At 47.2% G+C, this 20,858-nt stretch overlaps 1 protein-coding gene across 11 annotated transcripts in view; it reads right to left on the bottom strand.

Moving 5' to 3' along the window:
- LDB3 (LIM domain binding 3) overlaps window positions 1-20,858 on the bottom strand; it is a 255,403-nt gene that overhangs the window by 90,294 nt on the left and 144,251 nt on the right. For 8 of the 11 annotated variants that reach the window (XM_030569175.1, XM_030569173.1, XM_030569174.1 and 5 more), the window contains 2 exons: window positions 5,830-5,870; window positions 2,070-2,273 (listed from right to left, as the gene is read on the bottom strand). In XM_030569175.1, the coding sequence (XP_030425035.1) occupies window positions 2,070-2,273; window positions 5,830-5,870 (245 nt within the window). The remainder of the gene's footprint in view (window positions 1-2,069; window positions 2,274-5,829; window positions 5,871-20,858) is intronic. The other 3 variants (XM_030569177.1, XM_030569178.1, XM_030569184.1) reach the window with 1 other exon arrangement.

Raw genomic sequence — 20,858 nt, 5'->3', positions numbered from 1 at the left:
ATTCTACGGCCCTTGTGGGACCGGGATCGACGGTGCCGACGTCATCGGTGCCGCAGCAGGTGCCGGTGCCGGGCGATCCGACTTAGACGAGCCCTCTAGCTGCGGTGCCGCTGGCACGGAAGCAGCAGGAGCAATACGCTCAACCACGGCGCGTGCCAGGGAGCCGTCAGGCACCAGATTCTACGGCCCTTGTGGGACCGGGATCGACGGTGACGACGTCATCGGTGCCGTAGCAGGTGTCGGCGCCGGGCGATCCGACTTAGACGAGCTCTCTGGCTGCGGTGCCGCTGGCACGGAAGCAGCAGGAGCAGTAGCTCAACCACGGCGCGCGCCGGGGAGCCGTCAGGCACCGGATTCTACGGCCCTCGTGGGACCGGGATCGACGGTGCCGACGTTGTCGGTGCCGGGCGAGCCATCTTAGACGAGCTCTCTAGCTGTGGTGCAGTTGGCACAGAAGCAGCAGGAGCAGTAAGCTCTACCACGGCGCGAGCCGGGGAGCTGCCAGGCACCGGATTCCGTGGTCCTGGGGGACTGGAATCGACGGAGCCGAAGTCATCGGTGCCTCTGCAGGTGTCGGTGCCGGGTAACGCAACTTAGGCGAGCTCTCTGGCTGCGATGCAGGTGGCACGGAAGCAGCGGGAGCAGGGGGCTCAACCACGGCGCGTGCCGGGGAGCCTCCAGGCACCAGCAGGAATCGTAGGCTCTCTCGACCTCGGAAGAAGGGAGCGGTGCCGAGTCGACATCGGTGCCGGCGACGGTCGGTGCCGAAAGGCCTTAGTAGTAACGGCGGGGTCCGGTGCCGAGGAGGCGCTTCTGCCCGCCGCTTGAACATCGCTCGGCGCCCAAGGTGAAGGGGTAAGTGAAAGTCCCGCACCTTTTTGTTCTCGGCTTAAAAGCCTTGCAAATGGGGCACTTATCTGTCAAGTGTGCTTCCCTGAGGCACTTCAAACAGGGGACATGTAGATCTCTCTTCGGCCACGGCTTCTGGCAGGCCGGGCCCCTTTTAAAACCCGGTGAGCCATGCATGGCTCCGGCACTGGGCTCATGGAAGGGGCTACTTCCTGAACCCCGCTAACTAAACTAACCATGTTAGCAAAGAAAACACGTATAACCATACAAATATATATATAAAAGGGTTATAACTGCATAATTATACGAGAAAACGAGTAGCTAGGGAAGTGGAGGTCAGCTAAGCCGCGCTCCACTGTTCCAACGACCGACACGGGCGGTAAGAAGGAACTGAGGAGCGGGTGGGCCGGCAGGAGTATATATGGAGCGCCATGGTGGCGCCACTCTAGGGGGCGACCTGCCGGCCCACTGAGTTGCTAGGGTAAAAGTTTTCCGACGAATGTGCACGCGCGGCGCGTACACCTAACTGGAATGGATATGAGCAATCACTCGAAGAAGAACTGAGGCTTACCTTACCTGACAAAGCATCTCTCACCAAGTGTAACCATGGAACAGATTGAGAGAGTCAAAATAACTTTCCTTTTTTGCTTCAAGTACCATATATAAAATGGCCTGATTCCACCACCATCATTCTCACTGAACTGTGCCTTAGTCTGTGAGTAGTATCATTTACCTAGTGTGAATAACTGTGGCAGAATCTGGCCTGACGTGAAAAAGCCACTGAAATAATGCAGGTATTTGCAAATAGCTAGTAGCAGGATTTTTTGGGGTTGTTTTATTATGACTACAGCTCATCCCTCACCTCAGAATGTCTTTTACTACCAAGGGAGAACCATTTAGTTTTACAGACAAAAACCTCTCTGTGTAACCATGTGGGATTTCTCCAAGTCATCAGAGCTTCCAAATCTAGGAAGAATATTGAAAAAGGAATTTTTCTATTCTAAACACCCCTCCTCCTTTTATCTTTCAAAGGATGTTAATTCCACCTCAAAATATTTAAAGAAAACACTGATCTGTATTTTTCAGTGCAGTGCATAAAGATAATTCCTCCTTCCCCCGCAAAATCCAAACAGACAAACAAACAAGGAGAGAAAAAGGATGGGAGGAAGGATTCATATATCATGCAGATAGATGTCATTTTACACAAGAAAAAATCTTACCCAGCAAGTTCACCACCTTGGGCCTGTGCCTGGCCTGCGATGGCATCCATGATAGCATCCTGGGAATACATGCTGATCGGGGTGTTATACTGGGCATGAATTATAGTGGCCTTGCCACCCGGGCCTTTCACCTCAATGGGTTTGTGTGTAGACAGGGCAGAGTCCTTCAGGACATTAGGGTTGAAGCGTTCCACATACTCAGTGCTGGGGTTATGTGAGAGTGAGGTTTGGAGAAGAGACAAAGGGAGAAAGAAAAGAAAATAAGGACAAACAGGTGATAATTATAAAAAGAAAAAAGCAGCAGCAGAGGAATGCGTGCATGTGCCTAAGACATCTCACCACAAAAGCATCTGTTCAGACTGCTAGAGAGAAAGAACACACAGCGTAATGGATAACATTAATAAGGAAAGGGGTCAGGGGCTAGACTATAGAATGAGATTTTTGTGTTGGCTGACAGTTTTGTAAACTTGAGACAGTTGCAGCCATAAAACAAAATATATGGCAAATATAGCTGTTATATATACATATGTAGGTACATATATGTCTACACCCAAAGAGCTTCCCCATGTATTCCTTCAATCTTTTTAGAAAGATCTTCTAAGGTACTAGAAAGTTTAATGAGTTGAAATAAATATCTGCTTTTCTCTTTTGCAGAATTACATTTTTTCTATATGGATAATTCACCACAGTGATATTTAGTACTCATGCTTTTCATCTTCACAGCCCTTTGAAGATATTAACAATTTAATCCTTATAGCACCTCTATGAGGAAATGTGGAGGTTACCAAAATATGTAACCACTCCAGGATAAATTTATTGCAAGGTCAGTCCTAAATCTGTCTACATCACAGTCGATAGACAATTGCACTCATTATTCTGAGATAGTTGCCTATTGTGACCTCCATCTGGGTAAGGATTTTTATTAGGGAAAATGAGGCACAGGCAGTTTAAGTGACACACCCAAAATCATGGAGGGAATCAGTGTCAGAGCTAGGATTTGAATGCCAGGGTTCCTCACTGTCAACCCTAAACTTAGATCATTAGGCTATGACTCTCAGCATCTTGGTAGACAGTGTTACACTCCTAGAGTTTAGCTTAAGTTTTTCCAAGTAACATTTTAATTCGGATCTTCAGTCATTTAATTAACTTTTCTTGGCTACCATATGGGACACCAGGGTTAAATTCCCATCTGTCACCCCCACCTCCTCCCTCAGCCCACCAAGAAAATAAAGTGTTTTGGGTGCTTCAGACACTATATGCTCATCCCTGAATGGTAGGGATTGCTTCACAGTGCTCAGCAGTAACTCTTCCAGTTTACTGAGCAACAGTGAAGAAAAGGAATCTGCAATATTCATGGCAGGTCAGAAGGATTGGGCCACAGTATGAGGCCTTTTAGAATGTTTGTTAATAGAAGATGCACCCTCAGTCAGTAAAGGAGAGAGAAGAAAATCAAAGGGGTGAAAAACTCTTCCCACAATTTGTGAAGACTCCCAGCAGACAACTGACTTGAGACTTGCGCTGATTATCATAGGTGATCTGCTCTCCCAAGCAATAGATTCCAACTCCTGTAACAGCCTTTTGTTTGGTGAGATGCCTCTACTGAGGCCAACAGGAGAGATATAGTTGTGCATTTTTGAAGCAATATTTGAGAAGAGCATGCAGCAGGGACAGGTGCATATAGATGCACACATACCTTATTGCAAACACAGCCCTGCAATACATGCATAGTCATTTTGAAGGAATTAAGAAGCTTTATTATGCATTCGGTACAAATAAAAAACATGCATATATTTGAACATTTTCACCATTTAAAATGTCTCTTAATTAACATGTTTAATAACCATGATAACATTATTCTATCGATACCATCTTGTAGAGTGACTCACAAAGAAAGACAGACTGCACATTATGCCTACTATTGGCTTCTGAAAATCCCCATGCCTTGTTATAGAGGTGGCTTCTCTTATCCCCACAATGTATCAAGCCATCGGAGAGCAGTTCAGAATTCATAGACCCTGGAGATCATTAATTCAGTGCTCTCCCTCTTTTCCATTAATAGGAGAAGGGAAGACTCAGTGAAGGCATCAGTTTACCTAAACTGAAGCTTCTATCTGTATGAAAATATAGTCCTAGGCAACTGGCTTGAACAAATCAATCCAAAAAAGGGCTAGAGGTCTCAGGGATGCTTAAGTTCGCACAAAAAATACTGATTTCAGTGTTGGAACGTGGAATTGAAGCAATTTCACTGCTCTCTTAACAGGATGGGGTCAAACCTACAGTCCTTTGCAAGGCAAAACTTCAACTGAAATCAATAGGCATTTCCATAGAAAGAACCAGAAAAGGTCTCTTTCCGCTGCAGAGTTTCAACTGCAGTGTCTTGTTGGGAGGGGAGGAAATGTTAATGTCAATACAGGATGCTCAGTGCAGGACCCTTTGGCAGAAGTGAGGAGCCAATTCTAGCAGAAGCAAGAAATCTGGGGTCTCTGCAACAGGTAATGCTGACAGGCATTCAGCAGGGGTGCAAAATTTACACAGGTAGCAGAACTCTGGAAGTATTCAGGAAATGTAACAGAAGAGTATAAGATAAAATAGAGCCTCATACTTTGATTTCTGCTACATCAGCCCTACAACTCCAGGGAAAAATTCAGTCCTAAGTGTAAGTGGGCAAAGGCTCCTTTGACTTCAATGGAAGTTGTATCTATTTGTTCCAAGCTACATCAAGGGCTTAATGTGGGCACCACACACTGCCAAATCAGTGTAAATTTACTGTGTACAGTGTACACTTATGTTGCTCACCCTCTAAACGACAATTCAAGTTGAACTACTCTATCATTTTCACCAATCCTCTTATCAGTTAAACTTGACATTTAACTTGCTTCATCATTTACCTTGCTGCTAAATTTAGCCCAATTTTGAGTTCCCATCAGTTTCTGGACTTCCAGAATGTTGCATGGGCAAGAGAACTTCCAATCCAGAGAAGACAAGCAGGAATTCAGAAGGGATCTTTTTGCTCTTACCTCAAAATTGAAGGTCAAAGTTGAAGGGGAGTTGGGGGAATTTCCCTGTCTAAAAGCTGATGAGTCAGATCTTCAAGTCCATACTAACTCCTTTTTCAGGCAGAATTCCCGCTGACGAAATGTACATCTTAGATATTTAAAACCCAAGAGCTAAACATTGAGGTCAATGGGAATTTCCCTGCCTAAAAGCCGATGGGTCAGATCCTCAAGTCCATACTAACTCCTTATTCAGGCAGAATTCCTGCTGAAGAAATGTACATCTTAGATATTTAAAACCCAAGAGCTAAACGTTGAGGTCAATGGGAATTTGGCTGGAATTGGACTTCAAGATTTGGATCTATCTCTCTGAAGCTAAAAACACACAGGTAATTATATAATAAAAAGCTTGTAGCCAAAGCCCACAAAATCCCAGGGGCATGAAGACTATTGGAAGAATTAAGAAGAAATGCATGTACGACTTCAGGGAATTAAAAAGATCTGAAAAGCTTTTCAACAGTTGAGCAAGTTCCAATCCAAGTTACAGTTGCAAAGTTAGGATATTAACATGAAATTCTAAACAAGCAGGAGAGTTTCAGAAATATTGTTAGACTAGAACCACCTCTGGATATAGTAGCCATGTATGATGCCTGCCGTGCCAATCTGGTCTTTTTCAATGCTTTTACCTTGCAAAAAGACACAGCAAGAACATATGGGCTCATGCTACCCCAGAAAACAAATCCCGAAACATACAGCATAACACGTACATATTATTTGATACTAACTTGGCAGCAGTGTTGGCTATGACCTAAGGAAGAGAGAAAGAACAAACAAACAAAAGGAACAATAGTTTTAGAGTGTCAAGGGCAATATGTATTAACAAGGGTTTATAAAGCTTTATCAAACCATCTACAAATAGGAATAGAAAGCAACTGTATGCCTAAAAAAACACAATGGATTAAGAGAGAGGAGAAATGTAGGGATTATAGTTTATCCACAGAGACTTACTAAGGTACCAAGGCATTCTGGCTGATCCTTGACAACATTTTTATTACTGTGCATCACTGGAAAAGACGGTTACTCACCTTTGTAACTGTTGTTCTTCGAGATGTGTTGCTCACATCCATTCCAGTTAGGTGTGCGCGCCGCGCGTGCACGTTCGTCGGAAACTTTTTACCCTAGCAACTCCAGTGGGCCGGCAGGTCGCCCCCTGGAGTGGCGCCGCCATGGCGCCCAATATATATCCCTGCCGGCCCGCCCGCTCCTCAGTTCCTTCTTGCTGGCTACTCCGACAGTGGGGAAGGAGGGCGGGTGTGGAATGGATGTGAGCAACACATCTCGAAGAACAACAGTTACAAAGGTGAGTAACCGTCTTTTCTTCTTCGAGTGATTGCTCACATCCATTCCAGTTAGGTGACTCCCAAGCCATACCTAGGCGGTGGGGTCGGAGTGAGAAGTCGCGGCATGGAGCACTGCAGTTCCGAAGGCCGCATCCTCTCTCGACTGCTGTACCAGGGCGTAGTGGGAAGCAAAGGTGTGGACCGATGACCAGGTCGCTGCCCGACAGATTTCCTGGATGGGCACACGGGCCAGGAAAGCCAGCGACGACGCCTGCGCCCTGGTAGAATGCGCAGTCACACGGCCCGTAGGGACATGGGCCAAGTCATAACAGGTCCTGATACAGGACGTAACCCATGAGGATAACCTCTGGGAGGAGATAGGAAGCCCTTTCATACGGTCCGCTACCGCCACGAAAAGCTGGGGGGATTTGCGGAAGGGTTTGGTCCTCTCTATGTAGAACGCGAGAGCTCTACGGACATCCAGCGAGTGAAGCTGCTGCTCCCTGCCTGAGGAGTGAGGTTTTGGGAAAAAAACCGGGAGGAAAATCTCTTGGTTGACGTGGAAGGCTGAGACCACCTTGGGTAGAAAGGCAGGGTGTGGTCTAAGCTGCACCTTGTCTTTGTGGAAGACCGTGTATGGGGGGTCCACCACAAGGGCTCGGAGTTCCGACACCCGTCTAGCTGAGGTGATAGCTACTAGAAAGGCAGCCTTCCAAGAGAGGTAAAGCAGGGAGCAAGTAGCTAACGGCTCAAAGGGGGGCCCCATGAGCCGGGACAACACCAGGTTAAGATCCCAGGTTGGAGCAGGGGGACGGACGTTAGGGAATAACCGTTCCAGCCCCTTAAGGAATCTCGACACCGTCGGGTGAGAAAAAACGGAGCAACCGTCCGCACCCGGGTGAAAGGTGGAGATAGCTGCCAGATGGACTCGCAACGACGATAAGGCCAGACCATGTTCTTTGAGGGACCAAACATAATCTAAGATTTCGGATACCGAAACTTCCATAGGGCGGAGATTTCTCTCTACGCACCAACAGGAGAAGCGTTTCCATTTTGCCGAATATGTGGCTCTTGTGGATGGTTTCCTGCTGCTCAAGAGCACCTCTCTCACAGGCGTGGAGCAGCGCAGCTCGGAACCAGTTAGCCACGCAGGAGCCACGCCGCTAGGTGCAGCGACTGCAGGTCTGGGTGACAGAGGGACCCGTGGTCCTGGGTAATCAGGTCCGGATGAAGGGGCAGGGGAACTGGGTCGGCTACGGCCAAGTCTAGCAGCATGGTGTACCAGTGCTGTCTGGGCCATGCCGGGGCCACCATGATCACACGAGCCCTGTCTCTGCGCACCTTCAGGAGGACCTTGTGAACCAGAGGGAACGGAGGAAACGCATAGTACAGGTGGGTCGACCACTGGATGAGGAAGGCATCCGCTATCGACCCCGGCTCCCTGCCCTGAAAGGAGCAGAACGCTTGGCACTTCCTGTTCCCCTTGGACGCAAAGAGGTCCACCCGGGGATAACCCCACCTCCGGAAAATGGAGAGAGCGACGTCCGGTCGAAGGGACCACTCGTGTGACAGGAAGGATCTGCTCAATCGATCCGCCAGCGTGTTCCGTACTCCGGGAAGGAAGGAAGCCCTGAGGTGAATGGAGTGGGCTACGCAAAAGTCCCAGAGTCGTATCGCCTCGAGGCACAGGGAGGAGGACCTGGTGCCGCCCTGCTTGTTGATATAATACATGGTCGTCGTGTTGTCCGTGAACACGGCTACACAACGACCCTGAAGCTGATGACAAAACGTTTGGCAAGCAAGGCGGACCGCTCTCAACTCCCTCATGTTGATATGTAGCCCCACCTCCTCCTGGGACCATAGGCCCTGCGTCCGCAGGGTCCCTAGGTGGGCCCCCCAGCCTAGATCTGAGGCATCCGTTGTCAGGGATACCGAGGGCTGAGACGGGTGAAAGGGAAGACCCGCACACAATACGGACTGGTCCACCCACCAGCCGAGGGAATCTAAGACCTTCTGGGGGACTGTGATTAACATGTCTAGCGGTTGCCTTGGTCTGTAATGACTGATAAGCCACAGCTGGAGAGGCCTCATGCGGAGCCGAGCGTAGTCGGTCACAAAAGTGCACGCCGCCATGTGGCCTAACAGGGTTAGACATGTCCTCACTGACGTCAACGGGGCTGACCGCAAGCGTTGAACGATCGCCGCCATGGTCTGGAACCGCTGCCGAGGCAGCGAGGCCCTGCCCACAGTGGCGTCCAGGACGGCCCCGATAAATTCCACCTTCTGAGTGGGCCTCAGGGTGGACTTGTCTGTGTTTATCAAGAGGCCCAGACTCGCAAACATGCCGGTGATCACGCGGACATGGCTGTACACCTGCTGTTCCGACGTGCCCCGAATCAACCAATCGTCCAGATAAGGGAACACGTGGACACGGTTGCGCCGAAGATGCGCCACGACAACTGCCATGCATTTTGTAAACACCCTCGGGGCCGTGGACAGGCCAAACGGGAGGACCGCAAATTGATAATGACGAGCCCCCACAACGAAGCGGAGGAAGTGTCTGTGGCGTGGCCAAATGGCAACGTGGAAATACGCGTCCTGCATGTCGAGGGCGGCGTACCAGTCTCCCGGATCCAGGGATGGAATAATGGTCCCCAGGGATACCATGCGGAACTTCAACTTCACGAGGTATTTGTTGAGTTCTCGCAGGTCGAGGATAGGCCTGAGGCCCCCCTTGGCCTTGGGGATCAGAAAATAGCGGGAATAAAACCCCTTGCCTTTCTCGTTTTCGGGAACCGCCTCTATAGCTCCTTTGCTGAGGAGCGTCTGCACCTCCTGCCGAAGGAATTGCTCGTGAGAGGGGTCCCTGAAGAGGGACGAGGAAGGAGGGCGGGAAGGAGGGAACGAAACAAACTGCAGGCGGTACCCCGTCTACACCACGCTCAAGACCCAGCGGTCCGATGTTATTTGGGACCACGCCGGGAGGAAAAACGAAAGGCGGTTGGAAAACGGAGGGGAAGGATCCGTAGGGGAAACTGTTACTGCGCCCTCGAGCGCACCTTCAAAATGAAGGCTTAGGACCAGGCGGGGGTTTTGAGGAGCCTTGGTTCTGCCCCCCTTGGTTCCCCGACTGCCTGCGCCTCCCGTTCCTGCCGCGGCGCCTGTAAGGGTCCTGCCGCTGGCGGAACTGGGAAAACGGCCGACGGTGCTGCTGTTGTTGCGGCCTAAAGGGTCTACGCTGTGTCACGGGGGTGTGCATCCCGAGGGACCGCGCAATGACCCGGTTGTCCTTTAAACTCTTAAGTCTGGGGTCTGTCTTATCGGAAAACAGGCCCTGGCCTTCGAAAGGAAGGTCCTGTATCGTGTGCTGGAGCTCTGGCGGAAGGCCGGAAACCTGCAGCCAGGAGATGCGACGCATCGTAACTCCTGACGCGAGGGTACGGGCAGCCGAGTCCGCAGCGTCCAAGGAGGCTTGCAAGGCCGTGCGCGCGACCTTCTTGCCTTCGTCCAAGATGGCCGTGAACTCTTGGCGAGCATCCTGTGGCAGCAGCTCCTTAAATTTGTCCACTGCCACCCAGGAGTTAAAGGCGTATCTGCTCAGCAGGGCCTGTTGGTTAGAGACCCTGAGCTGCAGCGCCCCAGCCGAATACACCTTACGGCCAAGGAGGTCCATCCACCTGGCTTCTCTGGATTTGGGGGCCGGAGCCTCCTGGCCGTGACGCTCCCTATCGTTCACCGATTGCACTACCAGTGAACCGGGAGTCGGGTGAACATGTAAATATTCGTACCCCTTAGAAGGGGCCATGTACTTCCTCTCGACTCCTTTCGCTGTCGGAGGGATGGAGGCCGGGGACTGCCAGATAGTATTGGCATTGGCCTGAATGGTCCGTATAAACGGCAGGGCGACCCTGGTGGGAGCATCGGAAGAGAGGATGGTGACAATCGGGTCCTCTATCTCCGAGACCTCCTCTGCCTGCAGACTCAGGTTTTGAGCCAATCGCCTGAGGAGGTCCTGGTGCGCCCTGAGATCCAGCGGGGGGGGACTGTTGGAGGAGGCACCCGCCACCGCCTCATCCGGGGAGGAGGATGATGAGACCCCAGGCACAATAGTGTCCAACTGAGGGTCTTCCTCAGCCCTCGCCTCTGTCTCCGGAGCCGCAGCGGAGTCCTGCTGTTTGGACCCTTCGTCCCCTTCCGGGGAGGGAGGGGGGCGAGACAAAGAGGCTTCAGGGGCCCTACGCTCCGCAGTCGCCGGCCTAGCAGGGAGCTGTTGGGGGCCCTGGGCCTGATGGTACGCCCAGGGTGTCCAGAATCCCCACTGTGGGGGGCCTTGGTCCTGCAGCGGCGGATCAGCAAACAGCGCCGCCTGCCGGTCGGTGCCCAGCGCATAGCCGCTGTCCGTCTGAGAGGACACGGACGGCTGCCTGGAGGGCCACGGCGGGGCCGACCCTGGATGGTACGGGTCTGCGCGGGCCGGCACGGAGGATCGTCTCGGTGCCGGGGACCGGTGCCGGGAGTCATAACGGTGCCGGGATCGGGACCGGGATCTGTCACGGTGCCGGGCGCTGCTTCGGGACCGGGATCTGTCACGGTGCCGGGCGCTGCTTCGGGACCGGGATCTGTCACGGTGCCGGGCGCCGCTTCGGTGCCGGGACCTACTACCAGCTCGGTGCCGGGAGATCGACCGGGACCGGGACCTGCCACCAGCTCGGTGCCGGGAGGTCGAGCGAGATCGGGACCGGGACCTGCCACCAGCTCGGTGCCGGGAGGTCGACCGGTGCGGCGAGTAGCGTCGGGACCTGCTCCTGGAGTCGCGGTGCCGGTGTCGACTGGAGCCTGACCGCGACCGTCTCGATGCCGACCGGTGCCGCGAGTGCGACCGGTACCGCTGAGGGGAGCGGTGCCGGGACTGCGAGCGGCGTCGGGATCTGGAGCGCCCAAGACGTCGGGGCCTGGATGGCGAACGACTGTCCGTGGGCGGTGCCGACATCATAGGCTTGCCTCTGGACGTGACCCGCACCGGAGGAACCGGGGGTGGCAGCCGAGTAGGCTCCGTCAGGGCAATAAGGTCCCGAGCCGAGGCGAAGGTCTCCGGTGTGGATGGGACCATTATCTCAACCCCAGATCTCATGGGGGATCTCGGCGGCACCGGACTCAACAGACCCGCCGGGCCCGGAGTCAACGGTGCTGACGGTGCCGGCGGCGCCGCGGCCGATGTCGAGGTCGGGCGTTCAAGCCGGGTCTGCCTGGCCGGAGTATTAGACTTCGACGGCCTAGGCTCTGATTCCGGTGCCGGAGAAGGTCGGTGCCGAGGAGTCTTCTCGGTGCCGGAGCGATCCGGTGCCGGTGCCGAAACCACGGTCTGCGAAGTCGACGGGTCAAGTGCCGCCTCCATTAGGAGAGTTCGGAGCCTCTGATCCCTCTCCTTTTTTGTCCTCGGCTTAAAAGCCTTACAGATGCGGCACTTGTCAGATCTGTGCGATTCCCCGAGGCACTTCAGGCACGCTTCGTGGGGATCGCTGGTAGGCATGGGCTTCTTGCAGGCCGCACACTGCTTGAAGCCTGGCGAAACAGGCATGAGCCTGACGCCCGGTGCCGGGAAGGGCTAAGCCCCCCGGCCAGGAACTACTTAACAGCTATTTACTAAACTATCTACTTAACAATACTAATTTAACAACTATATAGAACTAGAGATAAGCGATAAACAAGCGATAGAAACTAGGAGAGCTAGGGACGTGGAGGACAGCTATGCCGCGCTCCACAGTTCCAACGACCGACACGGCGGTAAGAAGGAACTGAGGAGCGGGCGGGCCGGCAGGGATATATATTGGGCGCCATGGCGGCGCCACTCCAGGGGGCGACCTGCCGGCCCACTGGAGTTGCTAGGGTAAAAAGTTTCCGACGAACGTGCACGCGCGGCGCGCACACCTAACTGGAATGGATGTGAGCAATCACTCGAAGAAGAAGTATTGTTATTGAGGGTTACAGAAGCAAGGAAGCTGAACAATTTGCAGGCTATATACTCCTCTTGAAATAACACGAGTGAGAGAGATTATATCCTCCTCCCCAAACACTAAATATTCATGTATGTAATGCCAGTCCCATCCGCCTGGCCCCATATAGCCAGTCCAGTGAGCAGGATCTGCTGAAGAATATCCAAAGAAAATATTAACAGATATTTGAGGAAAAAAGTCCCTCTACTTAACACATTACTGACCTGAATCTGATCTCACTTATATTAGTTTTACAGTGGTGTATATCAATTGATTTCAGTGGTCACTCCTGATTTTACACCAGACAAAGTGAAAAGCTAATCAGCCATGTAGTGGGATCAGTTGTCTCCCATGCAATCACCTGTGGCCAGGGAAGCCTCTGTGGTGCCCTGCTAACAATTTTTCCCTCAAAGGGCTTTTTAAACTCAACACAGGCTTTTCTTGTCCAGTCAGTACCCCTTCTTGAGGGTCCAAGTTTAATCACATAAATAAAGCTTCAAAGTAAAACTCAATGTCCAAAAATATAGTCCATCATTTTTACCCTTTTGTCAGGCCACTCTCAGGCTTTTCTTACTTTAAATTTCAGCAGTGAAACCGCACGTCCTAGGTCTTTTTGCTAGAGCCTGCTCAGACCCCAACAGTCTCCAATTTACCATACTCCCAGACCTTCTTGACTGAGGCCTTTCCTGTCTTTGCAGGCCACTCCCAGGGCCTGCTTAGCTGAAGCCTTGGGCTCAGGTCCAGATCCACAGATTTCTGCTTTGGCTCCAACCCCCCTGGCATCAGGGTCGTCCTTGCAGAAGCTTTTTTATTTCCTGAGCCTCCCCCTTCTCTGCAGCCATCTGCTGCCCTTCATAAGAAATTACATGAACCAACGAGGTGTGCCCTTTTGGTAATCCTGGTTGGTTAGCTCAAAGCCCTCCCATCCTTTAGGAGCAAGCCACTCTGTTAAAAGGCCTGAGGGCATTAATTTTGTAGCATTAATATTGTGTCTTTTTGAGATCAGTAACAGGACGTAATGCAGGAGAAAACAATATTCACGTAACATTGTTCACTGCATTAACAATAACTGGTTGTAGCCTGCCAAGCAATTGGAAAGCAGCACAACACAAGGGATCAGAATTTAGGTCTCAGACAGGCAGAAGCTGGGAGCATGACAGAAGCAAGGAGCTCAGACCTCTGGTAAGGGGAAGCTCCTTATATGATTCCCCAATGACCTCTGCTAATTTTCACATAGTCTTTCTCAAAGCTTTGAGAACACGAATTTTTGCCCTCCTTCTTGCCCCATCCCTCTGGATCACGGATAGCAGATCATGTCTGTGACCAAGGAAAAAGTGGACAAGATTCCATGCAGAGATAGTCAACAACATTATTTTCTAATTGGCTACATAAGACACTTTTGATAGATCTGGGCATCATCATCTTCCCAGTTACTTCTGCAACATTTCCAGCCTTGGGAGTGAATCTGGGTCTCCCACAGAGCAGCGCTGAGCAGCATTACAACTGGACTGGCCCACAAGTTAGGTTTGGTTCCCCCTGCTTTCATCTCAGTGATTCTTCGGAGAAGTTTCTTCTTTACATAAGGCTTTTCTGCAGCTCTGACACCCAAGTTTATTTTTAATTAACAAAAAACAGTGCAGCGAGCCAAAGCAGTGGCATGAGACTCTGTGCTGTTGCATTTATCTGGACATACAGTCATATAATGCCTTTTTTTCCAGCGTTTTCCCCTCAGATTCTCAGCTTCGAGAATATTCTGCCAGCTCTGTAAACCATGCAATGAGCCAAATACATCTGTCTTTTACAGGAATCAGTAGAGATATATTAGGAACAAGTTGTAGCCTGTAAGCAGATCAGTGATTCTATATCCATTTTAGCTATGCGGAAGACAGCTGAGCAACTGCTTACAGTGAAACACGGTGTAATAGTATCATTTTCTGAAGTGAACTCTGATGGCTATTCTAATCCTCTCAACCATGTCTGTGCATAGAAAACACTATTTTTAAGGTAGAACTGGAGTTTGTAAAATACCCCTTAAAAGAGAGAGTAACCAATTCTTGATGGTGGAGTATGAAGAACATGCACATGAAAACTATGTGTCATAGACAGAAAAAATACTGTGCACACATTAGTCTTCTGAGAAGTGGTCAATATCCTCAAATCTCGACAAAGATTTTTCAGATCTAAACAGATTATCACAACTCCCTCCAGCTACAGTAAAGCTTAGCCTCTCTTGATATGCTGGGTTGAGATGATAAATTTTTTTCGAGCTCAGTCCCACACATCATTTTAGTTTATTTCTAAATATGGGCAGGTACCAAAATACACAACCTGCTCACTCAAAGATGCCACAGAATAACAAGCTGGTAATCCTACCCCTCTGACACACAAAAACATGCGGGACAGGTATTTACTGCCCTAGCCAAAGACGTGCAGAATAACACAGGCTGGAATAAGAATCCACACGAGACTCTATGTATGACTCATTATCAATCTGTGTTAATGTTCTCCATTGCAGAACCTTTACTCCATTAAGATCTGCTGTCGACACTGTAACAGGCACTCCTGCAAAAAATGTTCACCTTGCCCTGTAATAAGCCCTTAGTTCCAGAAGTGCATAAGAGGAGTAAGGGACTGGGAACTCAGTAAGAGACACAGAAATCATTCCAATCTTCCTTTGCGCTTGCTGACAGAATTTTAACAAGGGGCTCCCCAGAGTCCCATCCAGCACATTACTGGATCGGTTTAGATGTTTCACAGGATACAAGTTAAAAAAAAATCCCAAACATTTAAATATAAAATACACCTGGGATCTACCTGCCTATGTAGATTCTCACACAGTATCACTTACAGACTAGTACCAATCAGAGTCAGAGCTGACCTTGCAGAGCCTGTTTTGCTTATGCACATGTACTGCTTTTTATGAATGTACAAACCCAGAAAAACAGAGAATCGTGGATAACATAAGCACTAAACCTCTAGCAGGGCCCAAGAAAGCTAGTATTCCTTTTTAGATCGCAGTCCACAGGGCTTCTCACTTCATGGATAACACACAAGTGGAAATGGGGGCCCGGGAACACTGAATTTTCACAGCATGCTACCATTACAGAGACACTTGTACTGAGTAATTTCAGGCTGTTTGTACTTTGGTGAGTGCTTAACAGCTATCAAAACAGCTCTTTCTTTCCCGGGAAGGGATCCATTAACTGTATGATTTTTCATATTGCTCCATTTGTTTATATGTAAAGCAAGGAGGCAGAATTGGCTATAATTTATGAATATGTTACAGCTACTCATACAAAAGCACCCCAAAACTATATTCAAATTTAGAATGAAATCTCAGATGAGAGTACCATGATAAAAGCTTTAGCTTTGTTATTGGGAGTCTGACACTTAAACTTGGAAAGATTCAATTTTTATTGGTAAATATCAGTAAGTTTTGATGTACACATACACCCCGATGAAAAAAATATTTCCATTAGTAATAATCCAAATTTATAGCTTAGCAATGTAAGAAAGATAAGTGCTGCTTGAGAACTTAATAGAGTTTGATCTAAGGATATTTCCTTTGTATATTTTTAACACATGATGTTGACAAATTGTGTTTTAACAGTTATAAGGCTTTAAATTTTTGAATCTCAATGCCTATGGTCATTAAATAACTATTGTCTGACACCTCCGCCCCAATTTCCCGCAATTTTGCACAATGGTGAAAATATAAATTGAAAAAAAATTAAAATGTTTAAAAATAAATATCAATTTTATCCATCCAAATTATAAAAAAATTAAAATCGAATTCTGTCAAGCCTTCTTATGCTATGTCTTGGTATACTACCAGCAGGTCACAGATGTGCATCAAGAGGGGCTTAAATTATTTTTGAGAATGCTTATGCATGTATGTGGGAAGAAGTGGCACATATAGAAAGGCAGTGCTGTGAGGTAGGGGGCATTGGAGCTAGTTCAGTGTCTATATTTTGTTTACCTCCTTAAAGATAAATGCTTCTATTATGTGGCCTGATCCAATGCCTATTGAAATCAACGAAAAGGCTTCTACTGATGTCAATGAGTGGCAGATGTAACTCTATGGTGTGTATTTTTTTGTAATAGTACATAGCAGGAATACTCAGGCAGTTCATCTGCCCAAAATTTACCTAAAGGAAAATACAAGGAGAAAGGTTAACAAGGGATGTGAAGAGGCCAAGACAAAAAAAATCAGATGTGCTGCCAAGGAGCTGTGAGTGCTAAAGCAGGTAGAGAAATGATATTTTTCCTCATGAAAAATGTAAATGAAAACAAAAGCTTTTTTTGGTCTGTTTCTGCTGAAAAATGTCTTTGAATTTAAATCTCTTATAACCAAATGTAGATGGCACTTTTGAGTTTACAGTGCTAGGGCTTGATTGTGCTAGTGAGTGCTAGGCTCATTGTCTTGCATCTTGTGTAGTCATTTACACTAATGCAAACTGAGTACATACTGGTGTAAAACACTATCAACTCAGAATAATAGCATTTTACATCCACTTTGCTCTCATATAAGTGACTATGCAAGGTACCGGGCAAAGGAGAATCAGGTCCCTATTGTACTTTTCTCCTCAGGCTCTCAGCCCCTCATTTTGTATATTATATTGAGCTAAAAAGAAAGCTTTGGTGACTAAATTGTGTCTCAGGGAAGTTTTCCCTTTATCTACCTGTTACTATACTTCTGCATTGTTATTTGAAATACTTTTTTCCTTAATCAAACCTTAATTATCCAATCAGAAAGGCAGACATGGGATTTATTCAGATAAGGGTGCTGAAAATTCTTTGTTTCTCCTAAAACACATTGGGCAACATGACTTCACTTCTGATAAAGACAGCTTTGGGGTAACTGACTTATAGAGGTTTGTCTATAAATTAATAAATCATAAATAATAGTAGAAGGGTGGGAAAGTAACTCTTTCCCATGGCTGTCATTTATTTCAACATTTCTGTAATGCAGTCCAAGCTTGTGGCAAAAATATCTGCTCTACAAATACAGTACAGCACTGAACAACTACATATTCTGAAGTCAAACTAGGTGGGATCATCTCTATATCTTACCAGGTGGATAATAACTATTGATTATTTCTTTCCACACAGATTTGAGCTGGATGACATTCAAACCAAGGGGTAGAACTAATAATAATTCAATCTCAATTTGCACTGGAAAGTGACTACATTGAGGAAGGAGTTACAGAAGTTCACTGCAATAGATTAAGATTGTTATCTTAGCTGCTCCAGGCAATTTCTCTTTAGGAAAGTGTAGTTTCAGATCCCTTTTACAGCAACTTCCATACAGGCCTGTAGCTGATATTCAGGTCAACCAGATTAAGTATAGAGAATTAAATTGGAGAGTACCAACACGCTAGTTTAGTCACAAGTACCTTAACCACAGTGTTCCTCCTCATGCCAGGATACCCAGTAGCCAATCTGTAATACAATTCAGAATACCAAAGACCAAGAGTTGTTATGAAATAGCACCATGTGTCCTGTTTGAGGTGGGGAAAGGTTTAATAACTATTTTTCAGGACATCATTAATGATAATTACAAGACAAATTCACAGTATAGTAACTGGTTTTATACTTTATTCTTCAGTGGTTACTTACTTACTGAAACATTGAATTAATCATGTTACCTACCCTCTAGGAAGTCCACCTTCTGAAGCCCTTCGTTTGAGACTTAATTTATGCATCTCAGCCATTTCCTTTAGAGTCTCTGCTGAGTAAAGGCCAATGGGGTTGTTATATTGCCTTGCAGGGGTCAGCTGGTGTTTAGGACTACTGCCATCAGTGAACACAGGGCTTAGTTTTGAACTTAGGTTACTCTTTGCAGGTGAAATGTCAGGTGTCACAGACAGAGAGGCCATGGAAGTTCTAACTGCAGTGGTCTTTAAGAAGGAAGAGCTATTTGAATAGCTGATCTCCTGCTTGCTGAGGTAGCCTGAAAAAGTTCCATTGGTGGCTAAAATACTACCCAAAGGCCCAGTTGCTGTGCTAGTTAGAGGACTGAAGGTTGTTCTGCTGGCACTGATTTCCAAAGCAGGGTCCTGTAGTAGCAAACATGCAGGCCAAGAAAAGAAAAAAAGAGCAATCATAGAACACATGCAATAAGAATAGATCTATATCGCTTTCTGCATATATTCATACACATGAGACAAACAGATTAGTGGCTGAAGTACCCAGCCTTTCAAGAGAACATTCAGTTGATCTTCTTTCAATAGGGTGGGACTATACAATCAGGCATTTTTTTTTAGTTGAAACATACAAGTTAAAATGTAACGTCAAAAGAGCTTCTGTTATTAGCTGAAGATGTAATTAGATATCATTTGATAGACTATATCTTCCATTCATTCCTATGATAATTAAGGAAATCTGAATGGTATGAGGTCACTCCCATTTGAGGCAATAATATACAAGTACAAAAATCTATGCTATTAGCTAGAAATTTAAGACCTAACTTTTCTGAAATCACAGCATTCAATTTCTCACAAACAGTCCTAAAATTAATGAAGCCCTTAAATCGCATTGTTCTCATAGGCGCCAGGTCATGCTAACAAGGCCATGCAACATGGTTAGCAAGTAGGCTGAAAGAACTCGAGAAGGTGTATTAACCAACAGGTATAGTTTCTCTTTTATGTGTGTGCATAACTTCCATTTAAATGAATGGATGTTAAACAGGCAGAGAGCATGAAATTGCATCTTAAGAGTATAATTCCACATCTGTGATTTGTATGTTTTTTTCTAGCTAGGACACTATGGAATATTGTGAAGGTCTCAAGAAGCCCTCCCAATATCATATATATGCAAGACCTTCTACTGGTGCCTCACATTAGAAGCACATCTTAACTTTCTAAAACCCACTCTGGAAAATAATAGAAAATTATGCATTTTGTTAAATATAATGTCAATAAATGGTTTCCTACTAATGCTGCAAAGTACAGATTAAATAAGGTTAATACTGAAAAAAGGAAATAATGACATTTTCAGTAACACATTCCACACAAAAAATAATTAGCGTTTCGTAAGAGAATTAGACCATAAACTATGCAAAGGACAACTCACCTCCTCTCCCTGCTCCCTCCCATTCAAAAGTTTTGAGCTGGTGCTTGCTGTGATCTAGATCAGCCATTTTCAAACTGTGGATTGGGACCACAAAGTGGGTCATGACTCTAGGGTTGCCAGGGCTGGCTTAGACTTGCTGTGGCCCAGGACCAGAGCCAAAGCCTGAGACCCACCACCTCGGGGCCGAAAATGAAGGCTGGTGGTGTTGCCATCCTTTAGCTTTTGGGGGAATTTTGGTTACGTTCCTTAAATATTTTCTAGCTAGGTTTCTTAACTGCATATTGGTATTGATTTATTGTAATAGCTGATTACTGGCATAGGATAACAGAACTATGTCCTACAGTTTACACTGGAAACCTGGGGATCATGTTTGAGGTTTTTAAGTTAAGACTGGGAATTTTTGGAGACAAGGGGCAATTTGTGGAGTAAAGTGGAAGGATGGGGATATGGACTTTCAGCATCAGTATAATTTTCCATTTGGCTGTTTCCTCCCATGACTGATAAAGTACCTGTTATTTGGTTCATTCATAAGAGTATATTTTAAATTAAATTATTGTTCTGTTTGTTTCAGACTAGTGGCAAGAACAGACCAATGAAGGAAAAATTTATTGCACTTCTGAAATCTGAATGTCAGGCTTCTAGTAATGAACATCTCTTAGCATTATATCTAATGAAATGATAAGTAGTCAGCATTAACTAACATTTCCCTGTTCCTCATCTTCACCCCCCACCCCCAATTCCACCCCATCAAATGATCCCTGTGGCTGGAAAAATGAGCTAACATCTTCTTCTATACAAGTCTGATGCTACCTTTCTGTTGACCAGAAGAGGAGGCTCTAACACTGGGCATTGGCTTCCTCCCTAGAGAAAGATGCTGTCACCTTGCTGAGATCCCTTGCTCCATGGAGAAGTCAGGCAGCTGGATTTGAATTTTCCAGTGTAACAGTGAGATACCACATCAATGAATAAGCTTAAAAATGATTATGTAGTGGAGAACACAGAACATTTGGAGGTGCAAGGAGTTTATTATGAAGCATTAGCTTAGCCTGTTCTTTGTTCTCAGTAAAACCTTTTTTTTTTACTTTCTAATATTTGTCTAACTTCTCTAAGGGCAGAACACTGCCCTTCATCTGTGGGACAGGAGGGGAACCTCAACATGGGCATCACTGGCTTCTAGAGTGGGAGGTACCAAAACACTATGCCAATTTGTCAACTTGCTCCACTTTCATCCTCACCCCAAAGAAGTCTCTTTACAGGTGTTGTGTGGGTTAGGGATGTGGGAGTGGGGACGGATGGACCAGGGTGAACAAGAGCTGACTGAATGAACATTAACTTGCATGGATTAATTCCATGGTGTGAACTCTGCTCTAGTACAAAGGTGGGATCAAG

The sequence above is a fragment of the Gopherus evgoodei genome, chromosome 7, assembly GCF_007399415.2.
Source record: "Gopherus evgoodei ecotype Sinaloan lineage chromosome 7, rGopEvg1_v1.p, whole genome shotgun sequence".
NCBI classification, from domain to species: domain Eukaryota; kingdom Metazoa; phylum Chordata; order Testudines; family Testudinidae; genus Gopherus; species Gopherus evgoodei.
This window is presented reverse-complemented; position numbering and strand designations above follow the sequence as displayed.